The sequence below is a fragment of the Podarcis cretensis genome (assembly GCF_951804945.1).
Source record: "Podarcis cretensis genome assembly, chromosome: 9".
Taxonomy (NCBI): Eukaryota; Metazoa; Chordata; class Lepidosauria; order Squamata; family Lacertidae; genus Podarcis; species Podarcis cretensis.
Window position 1 is genome coordinate 78,475,427 of NC_137178.1, and position 21,657 is coordinate 78,497,083.

Consider the following 21,657-nt stretch of genomic DNA (forward strand, 5'->3'; position numbering starts at 1 on the left):
CTCTAGCCTTGCTCCACCTCTTCCTTTGCTCTTTCCTCCTCTGGGTCCGCCTGTCCGCTGGGGTCTTGCCCTTTCTAGACTCTTCTGACGCTGAGTCCCCTGAGTCTTCCCCCTCCCTCCGGCGGGCTTTAGGACCTGGTTCCCAATCCGGGTTTTCTGCTGTGCCGCGCGCCTGTACATTTGAACTTGGCGCGCGCGCCCAACCGGCAACCTTCCTCCTGACCGTTACACTGCTCCTGTCACTGCTTCCCCCTTCGGAGAGGCTAGCTGGACCTGACCTCCCCTCCGTTCCCTCACTCTGCGATGGAGGCGTGGCCAGCCCTGATTCATCTTCTCTCCCTGCTGGAGGAGAAGCTGGCCCTGATACATGGGACTCTTCCCCCCCCACTACGCTCTGGTGGAGGAGCTGGTCCTGATCTCTCGCTGCTGCTTTGGGAGTCCCCGCTGGCCCCTTGCTTCTGGTGTGTCCCCCCTGGGACCCCCCTTGCCCTGGCCATCGGCGCCCCCCTCTGGGAATCTTCTGATTCGCTGGAGAAGCTCATGGAATCTCTCGGGCCACTTTCATACTCTCCTCCGCTGCCCTCAGATTCTTCCCCTTCGCTCTCCATTTCCTCTCTCCCCTGTGCCTCTGCTCCTGAGCCCCTGACAGTGGGTGTGGAAGATGGCTTTTCTCCCTGTCATTAATTTAAGTTAGACCCTTTCCTTGTCTCAATCTTCTCCATACTCCTTGTATCTGAACTGTGTTTGTCATTTTCTTCAGAATTATTCAGGACTCCTTCATGCAGAGGCCCCTTTCCCAAAGGATAATTTTTTCTATGTTTAAATGAATTGAAAGGTTTGAAAGAACCCAGGATAAAACTGGAGATTAATTGCAAGGAAAGAAGCATTTTGACTAGACTCTGCAAGGCCCTGGTGGATTTTGTTGTCCGGTAGGTAAGAAAGAGAGAGAATGTCTGCAGGGACACTGGGTTTCACTGGAACTAATAAGTAAGTCTGCTCAGCTGTAGACTACTAGCACATTATAGACAGTGCCCCTCTTGAGTTGCAGTAGACAACCCAGTTTTTCACCTTTCCAAGTTCGTTCAACCACATGACAGGTAAATATTAGCACCTCAACTTTTGTACTTCTTTCTATTTTCTGAATTTCCCAGTCCCATGCACTTTTAGTCTTTGCATTCTACACCTGTAGAACAGTGGACCCTCCAGATACGAACTTAATTCGTTCCAGGGGTCCGTACATACCCCGAAAAGTCTGCATCTAGAGGCGCTGCTTCTGCACATGCACGTGGCACGATAGAGCGCTTCTGCACATGCGCGGTGAAACCCAGAAGTATACACTTCCGGGGTTGCCGCATTCATAACCCGAAAGTTACGTAACACAAGTGTCCACTGTAGTAACTAAGCATTTGGGCCAAGCAATGTGTGGGTGGTTTAGCCTGTGTAACTAAGCACCTAACTCAAACATTTGCTAGAAATCATCTGCATATGTTTGGGGAAAGAGATGATAGCAGAAAGCAGATGATTTATACTTGCCAGCTAGACCCTGGAGCAAGCCAGAAATGAAATTATTCAACTTTTTATGTTCAAAGAGTATCTCAAAACTCATCCTTACCTGGACGATTATACCCTGGCGTGTCCTGGGTGGAAATCTGGTACATTGGAGATGGCCCAGAGTAGAGATGGGGAGGCTGTGGCTGACCGTAAGAGTTCACTAGCAGAGAAAAGGGGAAAAGAACCATCAATAGCCCCAGCTACCTGCTTGCAACCTGGAAACACAAACGATTAAGGTGGGATATGTGACTTCTACACATGCTCTCAGGTCTTCCTATAAGTTTATCTGTAGCATCATCTGGGATACAGAAAATCAGGGATGGTTTCTATCATTCAACTGGTTTGGCTCCTTTGCCAGATATAAATATGAAAAACAATTAGCAACTTTCTCAATACATAAAAAAATCAAAAAGATATATGTACAATTTGCATTTTCTACAAAACACAGATCTGTTTTTGGTTTCAGTTTTGTTGTATGTGAATTCATGTACCTCACTAGCCATGGCTGAGCACTATAGTTACAAAGTTGACATAAATTTGCTAGATCAACTCTTAAAGACTTCCTCTTTTTATCTTAATGCTCTTTTAAAAGCATACTAATTCAGCTTTGCAAAGAAATCCACAAAAATTACTAGCCCACTAGGCCAGTTCAGTAATTTTTGAAAACTGTTACAAGTCTTTCATTGTATAATTAATTCCATCATGGATTAACTGGAGGCATTTCTTACAGGTAAGTGGTTATTTACAAACCTATGCTACTCATATGACTTTATAACACTAGAGTAAATGTGGTGGGGTGCAATTTGAGTCGAAGAGGTAACAATATGTAGATGTTTTCACACAATGTGTCATCAGATCTCTATCCATGCAACATAATGAGCATGTGCAGCCCAGTATTCATATTTTATGGACAACAGAAGACTCTTTGGAAATGGCTGAATTGTGGAATAAATTCATACCATGCAATCTCACTCTAGCAGTGAAAAATGGGGCAACCTGAACATCCTTTGATAACTGCAAATATGTCTTTGCATTTGTATAAGCTCTGTGAATTCTTCTGATTCTTTTCAGCAAAGGCTTTCTTTCTTATCTCCATGTGTTCTATGGGTGACTTGTGAATAAGCTTTTGCAGAATGCTTTCTTATAACTTGTTTTAAAACCGCTGTGTGTTGCTAAGAAGTGGTCATCAGGTCCCTGATTGTTTTCCTTGAGTCTTTCACACTAGTCAGAACGATAAAAGCTGAGATAGGCTGATAAACTATGTCTTGGCCCTTTTGAAACAGACACACATGCACCCATTCATGAGGTACATTTTCATCTCTCAGTAAAACACAGTATTTCTCAGTATGCACAGACACACACTTGCTAGCTGTGTAAAGTGGCAAAGAACTGGACATGCTTAGCCATCCATCCTATGCAAATCTGAGCCTACCGTAAGTGGGGGAAAACTCATTTATGGTAATGGCAGTTGCCAACATTGCAGCATGTGTTTGCTACCATCTTTGCATTGCTCAGATATACTCTGGGCACTGAACATTCAGAATTTTTGGCGATGGTACAGGCACCTCAAACACCTCAAACTACACTCTTCTCCCCCCCCCCCCCCGCATACTAAGGGATCAGGCAAAACAGATCAAGGTAAGGGAAAATCTGAGAGACGGAGACCGGATGTGACAAAAACATATGCTTTGTTGAACCTTTTATCCCCATCCCTAGAAATGATGCCACGTGAGGGGGTGTGGCTACACCTCTTTGATTCTGTCTCACCTACTGTCCTGGCATGGCAGGTCCCCACCCAGAAAGCCCTGCTGAGTACCTTGGTTCATGGGCTGCTCTTGTTTGCCACTATTCATGGCACAGGACTCGGAGATTCGGGGAAGCTGCTGTGGGCCTCCCAGGTGAGGGAGCTGACCGGTCTGGGTGAGAAAGTGATTGAGGGAGTCACAGAGGTTGGCAATGTGATGCTGATCTAGAGTCCAGTTCTTACGCTCAGCCTGGCGCAGACTCTCCATCAACTCTGCAGGGGCCAGAGAAAGAGAGAGGTAAGAAACTAGGCGTCACTGTTCTCTACTCTTGCCAAAGAGATCCTTCTCTATATCTCTACTTCCCACTCTAAGCCTTTGAAGGGCCCCTTTCCCCCTCTACCAGAGTGAAGGGTGTAAGGAAATAACATAACATGACCCACCTGAGAACTGGGAGTGCTCAATGCTAGACCAGTTCAGCCGATTCACCATCTTGAAACTTTCTTTTAGGGAATCTATGTTGGAGCACCACTCAGGGGGAAATGCTGAAAAATGGGGGGCACAAAATAGTCAACAGGGTGTACCCCCATACCTTATATTAGACACCAAATACATGCCTAATACATTTATCTCTAAAATCCTGAACTGAACAACCTACCTCCTCATGACAACGTAACTCTTCTCTGTACCCAGCCACTCCCTGTTTTATTCATTAATTCATTCAAAGCTTTCCAAGCTCCTTTTATCATCAATAATGGCTTACAAAAATTGAAGCTAATAAAATAATAGATATAAACACAAACACCCAGCAACTAAAAGCAAAATTTAAAGCCATCTAGTCTAGGGAACCACCCACTAACAGTGCCTCAGTCTTATCTGGATTGAGTTTCAGTTTGTTGCCTCCCATCCTGTCCATTATCAAGGCAAGACACTGGTCCAGCACTTCCACTGCCTCACGTTCGAATGTAAAGGAGAAATAGAGCCCAGTGTCATCAGCATACTGCTGACAAGGTACTCCAAACCTGTGGATAACCCCACCCAGCGGTTTCATGTAGATGTTAAACAACATGGGGGATAGGAGTGAGCCATGCAGGACCCCACATTGAAGGTTCCACAGGGCTGAAAAACATTCCCCAAGCAACACCCTCTGGGAATGACCATCCAAGTAGGACTGGAACCCCCGCAAAGCGGTGCCACCCACCCCTAGTTCGGACAGTTGCTCCAGGATACCATGGTTGATGGTATCGAAAGCCATTGAGAGGTCAAGAAGAATTAACAGGGACACGTTTCCAAAGCCGTTTCTGTGCCTAAACCCCAACTGAAATGGATCTGGAAAATCAGTTTCTTCCAAAAGTGCCTGGATATGGTCTGCAACCACTAGCTACAGAACCTTGCTCAGGAAAAGGAGATTAGCAACTGCTGTAGTGAGTTAGATTTTCCAAATCCAGGGAATTTTTCTTCTGGGCTGCCACCCCACCACCCCAAACTTCTGAGGGCAGTGGAACTAGCAAGAAGGCCCCACTGCTTATCTTAACACCTGAGAGGATCTGAAGGGAAGAAGATAGTTTCAGAAATTTGGGGCTCATGTTGTTAAGGGCTTTAAACGCTAATGTAAGCACCCTGAATTGAACCCAGAAACTATCTGGCAACCAATGCAGCTGTTTTAAAACAGGGATTATATTGGAGTTCTAAATGGAACCCCAGCTGCATTTGGATCAATTGAAGTTTTCGAGTTGTATTCAAGGGCAGCCCTATGGAGAGTGAATTGCAACAATCCAGTCCATAATTTACTGTGTACTGTGACTGTATCATCTCTGTCCAAAAGGGACTGGAGCTGGTGAGCTAGCCTCAGCTAGATATAGGCACTCCTAGTCAAAACCACCTGAGCCTACAGTGATAGTGTTGGACCCTGGAGTAAACCCAAGGCCCAGTGCAGGGTACAATCAAGAGAGCTGCAGTCAGTTCTGACTTCCTGCACAATGCAGGCCTGCACAAGTGTGTTTTTCCACATTCACACTTGACTATCTTTGGTGCACTGCTAAAAATGTAAACTGTGATGTGGCCCTTCATGATTTGCTCAGAAGGAACGTGCCAAAAGCTCCTCAACTCCAAACTTTCAGCCTTGCCTAGTCCATCTGTCCTTCATTCAATGAATATTTCTGTCAGTTTGCCCACTCTGTAACTCACCAAAGCTAGCATTATTCATGGAAGCTTGTGATTGCTGCTGCTGCTGTTGTTGTTGCTGCTGCTGCTGTGAATGGGAGTGCGGGTGGTGGTGCTGATGCTGGTGATATCCTCCATGCTGCATTGAAGAGGGGTGAATGGACATCACAGGTGGGGGGCCATAGCTGTCACCTCCTTGCTGCTTGCCACCCTGGGATGGACAGCCTTCTGAGGTTGGAGTGTGGAGGGGGGGTGCAGCTCCCACCGAGGAGGGCACCTGCTGCTGGTGGTACATATAGTAATTGTGGTTGGAGGGCTGCATGTCACCCAGGAGGGAAGAGAAATCTGAAGGGAGGATTAAGAGGAAAGTATTAAAATGGGTGGCGGGCCCTTTTTAGCCTGGAGGGCCACATTCACCTGTGCCCAGCCCTCCAGGGGTCACTATGACCACCCACTCTCTTATCAGGTACATGCACTTATGCATACACACACAAGACACACACAGGCATATTATGGCTCTCCTTCTGATGACTGGCAGAGGGGGCAGTGAACACCTCTATCTGGGAACTGGGCTCTGCCCACCCCACGTTTTTTAATCCCTATCTCACCATTTTGCTGCGGCTGCCAACATTGGCAAGGTCTTGGACAGCCAGAAAAAACTGTGTGCACGGGAGGGGCAAATCACGCCCTTGAACTGAGGTTAACCACTCCTGCATTAAAATACACAAAGGTAGCAGAAACATCAGTTCTATACCTTTCCTAGAAATGAGGAGAGTACCCCAAATATTATAAAACAAGCCATTAGCACTTCAGTGACCACATTTCTAGCAATGTTCACTAAACAGCAGCTTAGGTCCAGAATTTTTCACCCCTTTTCTACGCGAATAACACAAAAGACAAGATTAGCTTCACGAGATGCTGCCCCCCAGTGGCTGTAACTGATTAACAGAATGCAAAGTACTCTGGAGTAGGCCTGGGCGATATATTGATATATCGCCCAGGACTGTTATGAGGGGCAGACCGCAATGATGGCTTCACTCAGTGGTATATTGTGGGTGACACTGCTGCTTCCAGAGACCCTCTGCTACCAGCACCCAGCACGCCAAGGGAGCAACAAGCTGCAGTGGGGCTGCTCACCCGCCCCGCCCCCCACACCAGCGAAGGCAGAGGGAGTCCTGCAAACGGAGTCCTGTCAGGCTCCGTCACAGGGCTCACTCTGTCTTGGGGAGTCATGGGGCTCGCTCAGCTGGAGCCTTCCTGCCCCTCAGCTGAGCAGCAGGCTGGGGCCAGCTGCCACTGGCCCTAGGGTGAAAGTGTCTCAGCTCCCGCGGTGACAGCTGTGGCAGTTTCACCCAGTGCCTCGCAGGCTGGGGCAACTGCAGCTAGTTTCAGCACCGCCAAACCACAATGTTTAGCTGGTGATACACCACAATGTGGATCGCCCAACCCTACTCTGGAGTTGGGAAACAAGTACCATATTTCACCAAATGACCATCGCACCCTGCTTTTTCAGTCCAAAAGCCAGGTTACCTTTCATTGCATGGTATAATTCTGTTTGTCCTGCCACTTAAACAGAGCAGCAATGTATTCACCAGTGGGATATGGATACACATTTTTCTCTTGCACATTGTGCATTGCAAGCCACAAGCTTAGCATTCTCAGTGCACATGTCAGTATACTATACTGCATTTCCATAGGTGCAAGTGAAGTGTGCAGACGGGCATAGCTGCCTTGAGTGAGGCACATGATATGATAAGACCTGCATCTTCCTGCGATAGCTTAGTGATAATAAAATTTAGTAATAAGATTATTGCTTCACATAATGGTTGCACCCCACTTTGGGGCAAAAAAGGCATAAAATTCCCTATACAGGGAATTACGGTAATCTTTCTCTGCAACCTATTTCTAGCTATTGATCTTTCCCCTTTCCCTACAGCATAGGCATGTCCCTAACCCAAGAGGTCAGCTAAAAACACTCAATCCATTATTGAGCATATAGTTCTGTAGCAATTTTTAATTCAGTATGCATTCTACAAAAAAGGAGGTTTCATTGAAAAAGGGACATAGGATTTCTCTAGAGCAGGCCAACTTCTTCAGTTGAGAAGGGCTCTTAAAGTGCAGGGGCCTCATTCTAGCCTCAACATCAGGAAGAACTTTCTGTCAGTAAGAGCTGTTTGGAAGTGGAAGGGACTCCCTTGGGAGGTGGCGGGCTCTCCTTCCTTGGAAGTTTTTAAGCAGAGGTTGGATGGCCATCTGTCATGGATGCTTTAGCTGAGATTCCTGCATTGAAGGGGTTGGACTAGATGACTCCCAAGGGTCCCTTTTTTAAGTCTACAATTCTATGATTCTAAGTTGATTATCTGGGGTGCAGACACCTCTCCCTCCCTCTCCCTCTCCCTCTCCCTCTCCCTCTCTCTCTCTCTCTCTCTCTCTCTCTCTCTCTCTCTCTCCCAACCCCCCAATCATACCTGGCACTGTTACTCACCATGCTGGGATGAGGAGGATTTCTCAAGCATGGATTTATAGAGATTTCGGAAGGACCAGCTCAGGTCCTGGAAGTTGATCTCAGAATAGGAGAATTTCAAGTCGTTGCTGTTACTGTAATGTGGAGGTGGCACATCTGGACCTTCACGGCTCTGACCGCCAGCCACTGTTGCTGCCACATCCACAGGCCCTGTGCTCTGCTGAAGATAAACAGGTGTATTAAATAGAATTCTAGCCTTTTGAAACCAGGGATTGTATATGTACAATTCCCCCATTTTCAGAGCTATTAGCTCTGGCCCACACCCAAGGCATGCCACTGTGCCGCAGCTCATTTCCCCTTCCCTTCATCACCCATGTCCTTTTTTGCTTTTCAATAGCCTTCTCCCATTTTCTTCCTCCCTCCTCCCAGCTCCCCCTCAGCAGCTGCCTTGTTCCGCTGCTTCTCCCTCTTCTTATCCTCGACTCACCTGACTGTAATTGCCAATAGGCGGTGTGCTTTGCAAGGATAGCTGCTGGGTAGATTCGGGGGACAGCGATGATTCTGCCCCAACAGAAACAGGCCCCCGGGGGCTCTTGCTTGCCTCTTGCTCTGGGGAATCCTGGGACAGCTGAACAGATGGAAAATATGCGCATAAGAAACACATGGGCAGAGAAGTAAAACTGCAGAGAAACAACTCACTCTAGAGTTGACAGAAAAATGATAGGACTAGATAGGGGCAAGTATGGCAGTCAAGGGGAGCGTCACCTGCCACGCAATGTGCTAGAGCACTAGGGAAATTAAAACTCCATGTCTAGTGGTTAAACAATGGACTCACATGCGGTGAGCCAATTTAAGATCGCCAGCCAAGACATAACTATTGAACGAACCTCAGAAACCTCTTGTGAAATAAACACATGAACTTTCCAATTAAATAAATTTTATGTGATTAGTTATAAGTTTTAATTGATTAATTAACTGATCTATCAATTAAATCTGCATATGGGTTAAAACAGTGTTTCTACAGCACAAAGCACTTTCTTTGTTTTTAGATGAGGCGTGTATGTGTTGTAATAGGCATTTCTGTGCATTGTGGCACTCGTCACGGTCCTCCATGCACCAGTAGAGGTTTAGTCGTGCTGGTCAGATGACCCAGAAAGCTGTCTGCAGGCAAACACCACTCCCTCAACCTGAAAAGTGAGATGAGCGCCACACCCCATAGTCTTCTTTGAATGGACTTAACTGTCCAGCGTCCTTTACCTTTTAACAGGCATCTTAGAAGAGGCATCCCCCACACCCACTGAACGCAAAAAAGATGGAATGCTTCTTTTAAGCACTTGTACTAAAAATAATATTTATAAAAATTAAATTGCTGTACAATTAATTGCAGCATCTTTTTGGGTGATTAAGTTTTTTAATTAATTAATTTAACCCTTTAATTTAATGTATTATTGCATATTTACTCTAGAGCCAGTCTCACTCTGTTTAGTGGGGTTTACTCCAAGGCATGTGTGCACAAGAATGCAAGCAAAACATTGCAGCCCTACTGAATGATTTAATAAATCTATGTTGTTTTTGGAGCAATATAGCTAATACAGTTATTAATCATTAGGTTAATAATTTAAAAGAACAAAATTAAAGTCATTTAAATTAAGCACATGTGTATAATTTATTATGTATTTTGCTATTTAAATAATAATAATTCTGATTCTGCTAATAATGGAGCAGGCTGAGGAAGAAAGGGCAAAGGGGGCAAGGCACTGAAGCCTTTCCCTCCTTTGGCTGCTGCAAAGCTTATGCAATTCTTCTCTATTTCCAAATCTCAGCAGACATTGCTCATGCACTGACAAACATTGCTTCAAGCCCATAAAGGCTACAAACTTGCTTTTAAAAAAACATGAAAGTGAAGGCTCGCAGAAGCCTGAGTTTTATGACCAATGCATTACTTCTGTGCCATGTAGGATCATGCCCTTTGGAAAAAGTGGATCTCTTAATCATCTCACAAATGCTTTGGATTTTGAGGGTAGGAATGGGGAGCCACACTCACATCGTCATCTGGTGGGTGACGCCTCTTCCGGGAAATATCAGGGCAGGTATCTATGGTCCAGTAAGAACCCTGCAAAGAATAAGATATACTGGTGAAAGGAGTATAAAACCAACCCTTGATATCAGCAATAGCAACAGCAGCAGTGCAACCCATAATACAAAAGAGCATGCAGGTTGCCACAGCTTATCAATTACTCTTGCAGCACAAGACAGGTCCTTTCTTTACATTGCAACATCATTGCAACATCATCCTTGATACTTTTTTGTGATGTCACAATCCCAATACTCCAATAAACTCTTGGGAAGAACAGGTTGGACCAGAACAGCAATTCTGATGTAAAAGTATGAAAAAGAATGACCAGGGCAGAAATGCAGTAAAATCTTTAAAAAGTGATGTTTTGCTCCTGTTGCAGGATAGTTCTGGGGTCATGCACACGCATATTACAGTCTGGGATACAAAGGCCCACTGCTTTCTCTTAGCTTTCCCAAATGTGCACACACCGAAGAAGTCAGAGCTATTTCATCCACAGTAGAGTTTATTACTTATTACTATTAATATTACTATTACTGAGAGATACAGAAGAACAAAACCTGAATTTTCTTTCCTTGCTTCTTCAGCAGAGCAGTAAATACCTATGCTATACTTTTACACAAACCTTTGCTCTAGCCTGGAGTAGGAGGAGCAGAATTTTCAACTTGCCTGCATATTTTATGTCCTCACTTAATCTGTTCATTCACATTAGTCCAATTTCTGCCAAGAGCAGGAGTGAGGGTTTAGAAGTCAATGCAACATTGGTTTAAAAAACACCTCCCCACCATGATGGTCAAATGTCTAGCTTGATCCCTCTCACCTTTCCAGGGTCGTCCCGAGGGCGAGGCACTTTTCGAAAGCATTTATTCAGAGACAGATTGTGACGAATGGAGTTCTAGGGAGGGAAAAAATGACATAGCTAACAGGCAGGCTGCTCACCCATGCCCTTATCACCTCCCTAGCCCAAATACTGCTGCTTTCCCCTCAGCCAGAGTTCCCAGGCACAGGTATGGTGGTTGTTGTTGTTTTGCCACATCGAGAGGGGGGAGCAGGAGATGGACTACTGGGTGGGATGGGAATGATGTGGCAGGCAAGAACAGTGAGGGCTAAGCAGCCTCTTTCCACCTACTACCACAGCTGTCCTGGAAGTCATCCCACCTGTGGTATTTTGGAGAAGCAGCAGCCAAGCTTCCAACCCCAAAGAGCAGTTCCAGTCTCCCCACCAGGATGCAGATTTGCATCTCTTACCTACACAATGGGAAATCCTGAACAGAGAAAAGGCAAGGTCTTCTCTTAGAACCAATGTTCTACTCCAGGGATGGGGAACCGTAGGCCCAGAAGATGGAGGCATATGTGACTGAAGAAACCCTTAGATTTTGTGTTCCTAGAAAGTAGCCTGCTGTGCATTTCTCTGCCCAATTCTTCCTCTGGCCCTGCACATCCCTGGCAAGTGGCCTCTAGAAGGTCCCCCATGAAGGAACTGAGCAAAGTGCAGAAAGGTCCCCCACCACAGCTCCTCAGACAAAAGCTACAGCACAGACTGCCTCACCGAACCCCAAAAAGCTAAATATCTCCTTTACTCTGCAGGAAGAATTAAGGCTGCATGAAACACATGTGACTAATCTGCAGCACACAGTGGTAGTTATGGCGTGTACCTCCACCTACCTCTAGCATGGTGAAATGCCAGGGACTGCATATTTGCTATGGCCAATCGCATGCTCTGATTTAGCCTGTGGCACAAGCCCCAAGAAGGCTGGCTACCACTGGCACAGAAGAGAGCTTCTGACTCGAAATAGGAATGTGTAGCTCATATTCCACCAAACCTCCTAAGTGGAGAGTATTATTACCATCTTTATCTGCATTGAACTAGAAACTCTATTTATATATGTACTTATTGCTGATGTTTTTACTGTTGACTGCTTCAGGATGTTTCATGGGAAGAAATTAATAAATGAAATCAATGCTATCTATTTTAAAGATACAGAATGGACTTCAAGCGTATAGAAGAGGCATGGAGAAGCTGAAGACTGAAACACTCATATGGGAAAGTTTCACCTCCCCTCTGGTCAAAATTTAGAATGTAAGTACCTTGAGGCGGAAATTTGTTTTTGTGTTACATTCAGTCTGTAAAACACCATGCACATTCATGGCGTGATCATACAATATAACGTTAAATGGGAATGGATTTTCATAGGAGCAGAAGCTGGAACTTCTGCTCCTATGAATGAACTTCTGAGAATGCCCAAGTCTACTTACCTTCCACCCAATGCCAGCATTCTTATAGTAGGGAAAGTTGTCACAAATCCAGCGATAGATCTCACTGAGGGTCATCTTCTTGGCCGGGGATGAATTGATAGCATAAGTGATCAGAGTGGCATAGCTGTAGCGCGGCTTCCCATCCTGGTGGACTGCGGCATCATCTTTGCTCAAGGTGGCATTGGGGTCAGTGGGGGAGCCAGGAGAGCACTTCCGACCGGCCCCCGGGGGACCTGACTGGGACGCACCCCCTAATTTCTCAATAGTGGCTCGCAGAGTGAGCTGTGGGAGCCAATCAATGGAAGTGAGGCTGCTTTCCAGATCAGAGGCCATGATGCTGGAGGCAAAAGTGTCTACTGTGGAGAAAGAAAGAGATACAGATAGATGGGGCTGTTGAAATATGATCACATTATATGTTTTTTTTTCCTCCTACAAGGAAAAAAACCTCAGTACGGCCAAACAAAAGCTGCATCACCAATAGCTCAGTTTCCAAAGCCACAGACATTACTGCATTTGCTTGGTTATGTGTAAGAACTACTGTATATAGGTCAGGAACAAAGATGACAACTTTCTGAGCCAGACTTAAGAGAAGTTAGAACAGGCTTGTATAAAAGTCACTCTTTTCCTTACCTATGGAGAGTAAGCTTCCTCTCCAGGCAACAAGAAAGGGAAGTGCTAAAGAAGTTGAACCACAAATTATTGCAACATGCAGGTGAGCACAGGTAAGCTCATAGAAGTTTGTGTGGGTTAGTTACAATGCATCATAGTCACTTGCCCATATTTGGACATTTAAATTGTATTTCTCAGTGATGTTCTGGATACAGGCGGCAACCATTTTACATGGGGGTTCCGTTCCTGGCCCCCACGTGCATCAGTGCAGAACACATAAGCCCACCCCACCCCACCCCATTAAACCACTGCCCCCATTCCACCCTCTTTTGGGTCCAAAAGGACCCATGCGTCAACTGGACATGCAAAATGGTCACTGCCTGTAAGTATTGTTTTGTTCCGATGCATATCATGACTGCTTTGTTTTACAATTAAAAAGAAGGGGGGAAATACCCCCACCACTCTTATTACAGTGCTTCTGACATGATAGGAGTGAAATATGCCTTGAAAGGTTAAGCCACCATGTTGAGTGCACAAGTCCCATGAAATGAGCAGCAGCTACACAAGAGCATTGCCTGCTAGATTCTACCTCATGAGCTGCATCTGTCTGGCTCTCATTCTTTTGCCCTTAGTGTTAAATAAAATCTACTGCTTGAGGCAGGGATAGCACTCATCCAAAGATTCTGAGATCAACTCTGCAACCTGTGCTATTACCCAGCTAATTTGGGGGAAGGGCACCTCGATGGAAGAAAAGGGATAGCTCTGTAACAACACTTCTCTCCAGTACAGAACTTTCATATACATTTAAAAGACTGGCAGCTAACAAGCTCAGCTAACAGATTAATTAATAAGCAGACAAGTAGTGGCTGAATGACCACCTGGAGCGGAAGGTTTAGTTTACCTTGCAGGTTATTTCTCTTGTGAGAAGTCCAGCTGAGGCTAGGAAACACCCATCAGAGAATGAACATGACAATTAGTTGTTTCTTTTAAAAAAAACAGGTATTCTAGGATGACAGGGAACAGTTGCCCCAATCCAAACATGTATGCACTCAATGTATTCTACCACTACTTTCACAACACAAAATGAGCCTATCTGGTCTTGAAGGACTTACACAAGTGTTCAACAGTACTTGTTCCATTACGCTCTCAAACATGTATGCATCTGCTAGCTTAGACCCGCTTGTCACACTCATAACCTTTAACAGTATTTCACATATGTTTTATCAGTAGTCTTTACAACAACCTTAGAATGGTGGGCTGGTGCTACTGCCTCTGTGTTAGGGGTACATATAGTGAAAACACTGGTCAATTTGACAGTACAGTGGTACCTCAGGTTAAGTACTTAATTTGTTCCAGAGGTCCATTCTTAACCTGAAACTGTTCTTAACCTGAAACACCACTTTAGCTAATGGGGCCTCCCGCTGCGCGATTTCTGTTCTCATCCTGAAGCAAAGTTCTTAACCCAAGGTACTATTTCTGGGTTAGCGGAGTCTGTAACCCGAAGCATCTGTAACCCAAGGTACCACTGTACAATGATGTATGAATACCACTGGCCAATCATTATGTATACCCCGTGAGCCATATCAGCATTGAAGTAAGTTACTATAGGATTAAAAGGTTTATGATGATTTACCAAATCATAATTTCAATGGTGCCAAGTTCTAAAATGGTCTAGTGGGGCTCAAGTCCATCACCCCTAATTCCCCTGTCAGAGGCAAATGCCAATTTTAAAACATACGGTATTCAGGTAAATATCAATCCAAGCCTATTGATATCAGGAATGCTATCTCATTAAGCTAAATATAATCTCTTTCCAACAAATTATTGTAATAGGGTTATTTCTCTTACTAATTCCCCATAAAAAAGCCAAGGACATTCTTGACTTTTCCAGGATCTAGAAGCAGTTTTAGCTTTCAATGTTACAGTATTCTTCCTCTAAGTCGGAGAAGCTGTTTCGGAAGGACTGAAAGGGAAGAGCAGAGAAAGCAATTGATAGCCCTTGCAAACAAAGAAAGAGGTAACCCTTAACCCACAAATAAGATTACATACACATGACAAGATTTGAGGGGAACCAAATCCTTTGCCCTCTACCACATTCTGTGGTTTTTCTACATTTGCATGGATTTTAGCATATATACAACCCTGTTCACAAGGCAATTTGTGTGGTTCAGAAAGGCAATGGGGGGAAAAATAAATATGTCGCTACCTTTCAGCATGAAACAACTAACACATTTCAATGTAAGTGCCATTTTGCTATTGCTCTCCAGAAATCGTGGAGTGCAGTGACTAACATGTGTGACCTTAGGGTGAAAACTGAATCCAGCCCCTAGTCTCAGATTCCCTGCACTGTGAATGCCACTGATTGGTAGAAGGTGGTATTCTGCTTGTCCTGCTCTTCTGCTAAATTCTTTCATCCTTGCCTCATCCTGCCATGGCAAGCCATGCCTCTGAATTCACACAACAGGGTTGGAGAAGCTTTTCACATGCAGTGATGAAAGCATTAAGGTTATAAGCAGGACAGCCAGCCAGGTGCAAAACAGTAGCTGGGGTGGCAGAGCCCATTCAAAATAATGGCTTTGAGGGGAGTCAATTGCCTACTCCACCCGACAGGCCACACACTTGGATGACCTGGACAAAGTACAAACTATACCTGAGTTACTATAGACCAGGGATTTTCAAATTCTAATGTGTGGGGGATGAAAAACTTGTGTTGTTGCTATAGTTAAAAAATTGGGAGTCAGAAATCCTTGCTCATCATTCAAGAAGCCATTGATATATCCTGATCTACCTCCTGCCCACCCCGACTCTGAAGCGTTTTTCTAAAAAGCATTGCTCAAAAAGCAAGCAGTGTAGAAGTTCCAAGTACCAGATAGCTTTATCTTCTTAAAGAAAAAATTCTTCTCATGTTCATGAAAAATTGGGTATAAGACTGAACGTTACCTTGAAACACATTGTTCCAGGTGGATGATAAAAACAAGACTCATCTCTCAACAAGACACATCAAGTTACACTTGCTTTTTATTGTTATAACCTGCCCTGGGACCTTATGGTGAAAGGTGGGTAAGCAATCTAATAAATCAAACAAACAAACCCTTACAAAATATTACATTTTGTAAATGAGTCAATTAACCAAATAGCTCTACACATTTTACCCACTATCTATAAACTTAATCCCAAATCTTCTTTCTTAACTGCATTTTCTAATAGTTATTGGGTCATACAGTAGCTTGTCATCTCTTCAAGTTTTACAAATACATATACATACTAAAAATATAATATTTGACAAGGAAAATAACTATGGCATCTAAACAAGGTGAATTTAAAAGCGAGAAGGGGAGAACACATGGGGTAAAGGACAAGCATCACATGGGGTAAAGGACTTTTAAAATTGGAAACGAATGGATATATGGTTAGGAAGGGGGTTGTCCTACCAATGAAAGACCTACATTGGCTCCCAGTACGTTTCCGAGCACAATTCAAAGTGTTGGTGCTGACCTTTAAAGCCCTAAACGGCCTCGGCCCAGTATACCTGAAGGAGCGTCTCCACCCCCATCGTTCTGCCCGGACACTGAGGTCCAGCTCCGAGGGCCTTCTGGCGGTTCCCTCACTGCGAGAGGCCAAGTTACAGGGAACCAGGCAGAGGGCCTTCTCGGTAGTGGCGCCCGCCCTGTGGAACGCCCTCCCACCAGATGTCAAAGCGATAAACATCTACCTGACATTCAGAAGACATCTGAAGGCAGCCCTGTTCAGGGAAGTTTTTAATATGTGACATTTTAGTGTATTTTTCATCTTTGTTGGAAGCCGCCCAGAGTGGCTGGGGAAACCCAGCCAGATGGGCGGGGTACAAATAATAAATTATTATTATTAATTATTATTATTATTATTATTAATGAAGTGGAAAGAGGAAACAACATTTTTCTTGTCCTTTCCCATTATCCAGAAACCTTGCTGCATGCACCATAGTGGAATCAGTTGCTCAGGTTCAGGGCTGGAAGGCAACCAGCCACAAACCTGAGCCCTTTCCAGAATAGGCGGGGAAATTTTTAAAAGAGTGGGAAAGAAAAAAAATGTTGTCTCTTTTCCTATTCCGTTCCTGAAAACTCCCCTCCTTCTGAAAGTTCTCACAGCACTACAAGGCTGGCTGGCTGGCAGCTTGAACTGCAGCACAGTTGGAGGCTGCGAACAGACTGAAACATTATTTCCTATTTTTTACCCTTTTGTCCCTCTAATATTGGGCACTTCCACACTTATCAGTGTGGAAATGAAATGGAATTAGTCAAAATCATGGTAGTACAGTGGTACCGCGGGTTACATACGCTTCAGGTTACATACGCTTTAGGTTACAGACTCTGCTAACCCAGGAATATTACCTCGGGTTAAGAACTTTGCTTCAGGATGAGAACAGAAATCGTGCGACGGCGGCACAGCGGCAGCAGGAGGCCCCATTAGCTAAAGTGGTACTTCAGGTTAAGAACAGTTTCAGGTTAAGAACAGACCTCCAGAACGAATGAAGTACTTAACCCGAGGTACCTCTGTACTTGCTACATAATGGGGGATTTCCTAGGTAAATTAAGAGAAAACTATTTGTAAAATGTACCAACATCCTGTGAACTTCTAGGAAACTTTGAGAGTGCAAGTCTTTTTTAAAAAAAATGGTATAAGAGGTTATAAGTGCTTGAGCCAATTGCATCTAACAGTGAGAATACTATAGGTGGGGATTTAGGTCAGGGTGGGGGAGAGATAAAGTTCAAACTCTTTTTACAAACACTGATCTCACTGGAAAAAGACTAGAAAAACACCACATAAATATCTGGACAACAACTGAGGAAAAGAACTGGTCTCCGGGTGGGAATGCCTTAAAATGCATTTGGCTGGGCAATACAGTGGTGCCCCCGCAAGACGAACGCCTCGCAAGATGGAAAACCCGCTAGACGAAAGGGTTTTCCGTTTTGGAGGCGCTTCGCAAAACGAATTTCCCTATGGGCTTGCTTCACAAGACGAAAATGTCTTGCAAGTTCCTGCAGGGTTTTTTCCCTTTTTTCCCCCTTTTCCTAAGCCCTAAGCCGCTTATCAGCTGATCCGCTAAAAGCCGCTAAACCGCTAATAGCGCTAATCCGCTAAGCTGTCAATGGGCTTGCTTCGCAAGACAAAAAAACCGCTATACGAAGAGCCTCACGGAATGGATTAATTTCGTCTTGCGAGGCACCACTGTAACCGTTTTCATCACTGGTGTTCTACTGCCTGTGAACACACACATCAGTCACATGCAACTAGGCAAAGACCACTGTAGTTGCTTCATCCATGAAGATGCTGATGCCAAAGAGAATTTTAGCTCTACTTGTGTCAAGACTTCATGGAGACAGCATCCTGGTACCACGCTAAGACATACCTCTTCCAACAGAAAGGTACAACAAGGGGGTTCCAGGCCACTTTCCAGTGGCTTTCCAAATTTCCTTTCCTTTCTACGTAGGATGCTGAAGCAACTGGATGCCCAAAACACAGAATAAAAATAAACATCATTTGATTTTTAAATAGTCATCCATAAAGTATTTCAGGTTGTTTTACAAGTTATACTAAAAATAAACCCTTGAATCAAGGGTTTGAGGCCTGGCAAGTAGGCAGGGACAAAGAGTCTCATATCCTTATTTTGCATCTAAAGTCATTTACTCTTATTCTAGATGAAAAACACTCTCACATACATATTAACAACTACTAAATGCACTTCAGCCACAAGTAGACTGGAAAAAAGAACAACCCTGTTTAACCACCCTCACTGTGAGGACAACACATGTTTAAAAGAAGTTATGGGTAACTAATCTGTTCTAAAGGATCATAGGTATGCTCCATCCTAGGATTCTAGTACATACTCTTAGTGTTCTAGAACTACTAATTTTAGACTGAGAATATAGAATCAGAAATGCAAGATCTTTCAGATATGGTCAAAAGACACACTGGTACTAATCTCAGATTAACAACACCAAATTAAAGAATGCAATTTGAATTTATATTATACAGCTGTATATACAGATAAGACCAAGAAAAAGGTCTTAAAAGTTTGCAAGTTGTAGCTGCCTTCCCACAGTAAGCATAAGATTGTATGGGGTGGGCAGAAACAGCAATGCCTGCACTCTCTTTTTGTGCTATGCCAAACCCTTGTGGCAGTCATGAGGTGACTGGCACAGTCAACAGTAAAATAAGAATATGTAAGACAATTTTCAAAAAACCTTTTTGGACAATATCAAATTCCAACATGAACTTGAAGTCAGTGGTGTCAGTGGCAGCATAGTTAGCTGGCAGGCTACATTCTGAAATGCAGATTGAGGTGTTCACTGATTTTTCAGCTTGGCCCTTCAAGATACAGGCCTCCCTGCACTTATGTGTGATCAACTTGCGTGCAATCGTGTATATGCTTGCTGCCGGGAAATAAATAAATAATTCGCTTCTAACCTGAAATGGCAGGAGAGAGCTGGAAAGCCTTTGTGGCTCTTAAGGAGGCCCTTCCCTGAGCCTGAAGTGGACATCAGTGAGCCTAAAGTCCAGAAAAGAGACTCGTGAGGGCTCCAAAATGGCACATGGGAACCATTTTGGAACCCGCTCAACAGCTGTTGGGTGGGAAGCTATATGTACTGCAGCAGGCTCCCTGCAAAACGTAACCTCCGCCTAAGTTGGGAGCTGCTTGCAATTAGTTACTGCCCAGGAAACAATATACAGGCAGTGACCGTTTTAGGCACGTCCGATATGTGCATAACTGCACACACATGCATCACACCAAACCCAGGAGTGACCCAAAATGTCACAAAAAGGGATGGATGCAGGCTTTTTCATTCGGTGTTCTGATTATATGCAATTTCACGCAAGCATGCAATGACCCAGAACACAACCTCTGGCCTGTATACTTTTAATATTGGGTTGATTAGTGCTGAGCTTTGCCCAACCCTAATTCCACACTAACTCATCTCTGTTTTTCAACACCCTTCCTTTAAAACCAACTAGTATTGCCCTTCTTTTCTAAACCTCAGAAGATACCCCATACCCCCAAGAAAACACCAAACATCAGAGAGATTAGTGGTCATGCCTGCCATACATTTCTATTTTGATATAAAAGATGTTCTATGGCACCTTAGAGACAAACAGATTCATTGAAGCACAAGTCTATGTTATCAGACACTGTCCTGTGTTTACTGTGATGGACTAGCCTAGAATGTTTCCTACTATGGAATTTGTCCCAGTTTCTGTTCAGATTAAATGAACTATTTTGCCCCTTTAGAACTGATTAGGATTAAAGTACTTTGTTATGGGGTTGTGAGATTAGCTATGCTGCACCTTCCAGACTAGCCAAAATGTTTTTGCACTCATTTTGAACTGGCCATCTGCAACCACTGCAGGGCTAGAAGTAAAACAGACTCAAAAATAAAGACCACTAGAGCCTCAAGTGTCAGTTAGCACAGGCTAAAGAAGTCTTCCACATCTTCATTCTCTGGCTGGCTGGGGCTGATGAGAGTTGTAGTTCAAACTATCTAAAGGAAAGCAGTCTGGGGAAGGCTGCCCTAGAAGATGATACAAAAAAGTAAACATTTTTGGGAGAAGTGGATAGTAGGAAGGAGAATTAGTTATTGAAATAAAAAGACTATTCTCAAATACAACAGTGTTATGAATGCCACAAGCAGACACAAAGAAAAAAACCTTGACAAAGGGAAAGAGCTGGGAGAAGCACAACAATGTAGGAAGAAATGAGAACATTAATGATGAAGGTGAGAAATTTCAAGACCCAAAAGATTCAGGTAAGGATTTTGAACTTGATGCAATAAACATAAAAAACCCACTAAATGGAAGGGGGAGATGACATTTGAACCGAGACACTATAGCAGCAGATGAAGATAAAAGTCTCCTCCTCAATGTGTCATGGGAGTAAAAAGAAGAAAACTACTACATGCAGTTCAGTCTGGGAAAACCCCAGCAAATCTACAATTATCTATGCCTATTGTACAGTATTTGCAGTTTGTAAAATTCTGGATGCCCCATGGGGAATGAACTATAAAATATTCAGATAGAAAGCTTTAGTCATTGAGCTACTAAAATGAGTGATAGAGCATATACCATGGATTTTTGCACACACATTATGCAACTTTATCACAAATTATTTCTGGCTTGCATCTGAAGAGTGTGGCCAAACTAGATGCTACACACAGGTGTATGTAACCTCGCCCCTACATTTTTTAAAGTAAAAACACACACCCTAAAAGTAGTGAAATGGTGATCCTGGGGAGCTGCTTAACTCTAGCCCCACCAGCTGTTTTTTCACTCAAAATATAAATACCCTCCCAAGCTACTTTTCCACTTGTAATGTGACGTGCTGTTTTTTTTTTGTTGTTTTTTTGAGGGGGGAATAATGTCTGAGTGGGAAAATGACCTGAGGTAAAGGGTTAAATGGCCCCTACGCCAAGTTCCTCAAATTATACTTTCAGCTTTGTAAAGATACATTTGGTTGGCTTTCATTTTTTTAAGTTGCCAAAAAATTATATGAAACATAATAAATGTGATATCTGATTTCAGAGTACTATGGTTGCAAAAACAACCATCAGGGCCAAACTGCAGAAATCAGTGTTTGAAATTCTCCAGGTGCCAGGTGCATTTTGCTACTGGCATGGGTCCAATTGCAACTATGTGGAGATATTTGGGTGCCAGGTTGTCAACCACAGTTTAGAAACCTTTGCCTTAGTCCACAGTTTCCACTGTGTATGTTTCTTCTTCTTGCATACTGGGACAAGTGAATTGTTATAAGAGCAAGGTACAGTCAA

The 21,657-nt window shown here is 44.0% G+C and overlaps 1 protein-coding gene across 2 annotated transcripts in view; it reads right to left on the reverse strand.

Moving 5' to 3' along the window:
• The window catches only part of FOXJ2 (forkhead box J2), a 31,676-nt gene that overhangs the window by 3,193 nt on the left and 6,826 nt on the right, over positions 1 to 21,657 (reverse strand). The window contains exons 2-10 of one of the 2 annotated variants that reach the window (XM_079991623.1): positions 12,251 to 12,606; positions 10,815 to 10,889; positions 9,965 to 10,033; positions 8,408 to 8,548; positions 7,942 to 8,137; positions 5,481 to 5,801; positions 3,737 to 3,838; positions 3,368 to 3,568; positions 1,613 to 1,711 (exon numbers count right to left, since the gene is read on the reverse strand). In XM_079991623.1, the coding sequence (XP_079847749.1) occupies positions 1,613 to 1,711; positions 3,368 to 3,568; positions 3,737 to 3,838; positions 5,481 to 5,801; positions 7,942 to 8,137; positions 8,408 to 8,548; positions 9,965 to 10,033; positions 10,815 to 10,889; positions 12,251 to 12,583 (1,537 nt within the window). In that variant the 5' untranslated portion in view covers positions 12,584 to 12,606. Of the gene's footprint in view, positions 1 to 1,612; positions 1,712 to 3,367; positions 3,569 to 3,736; positions 3,839 to 5,480; positions 5,802 to 7,941; positions 8,141 to 8,407; positions 8,549 to 9,964; positions 10,034 to 10,814; positions 10,890 to 12,250; positions 12,607 to 21,657 lie in introns of both variants that reach the window. The other variant, XM_079991622.1, reaches the window with a different exon arrangement.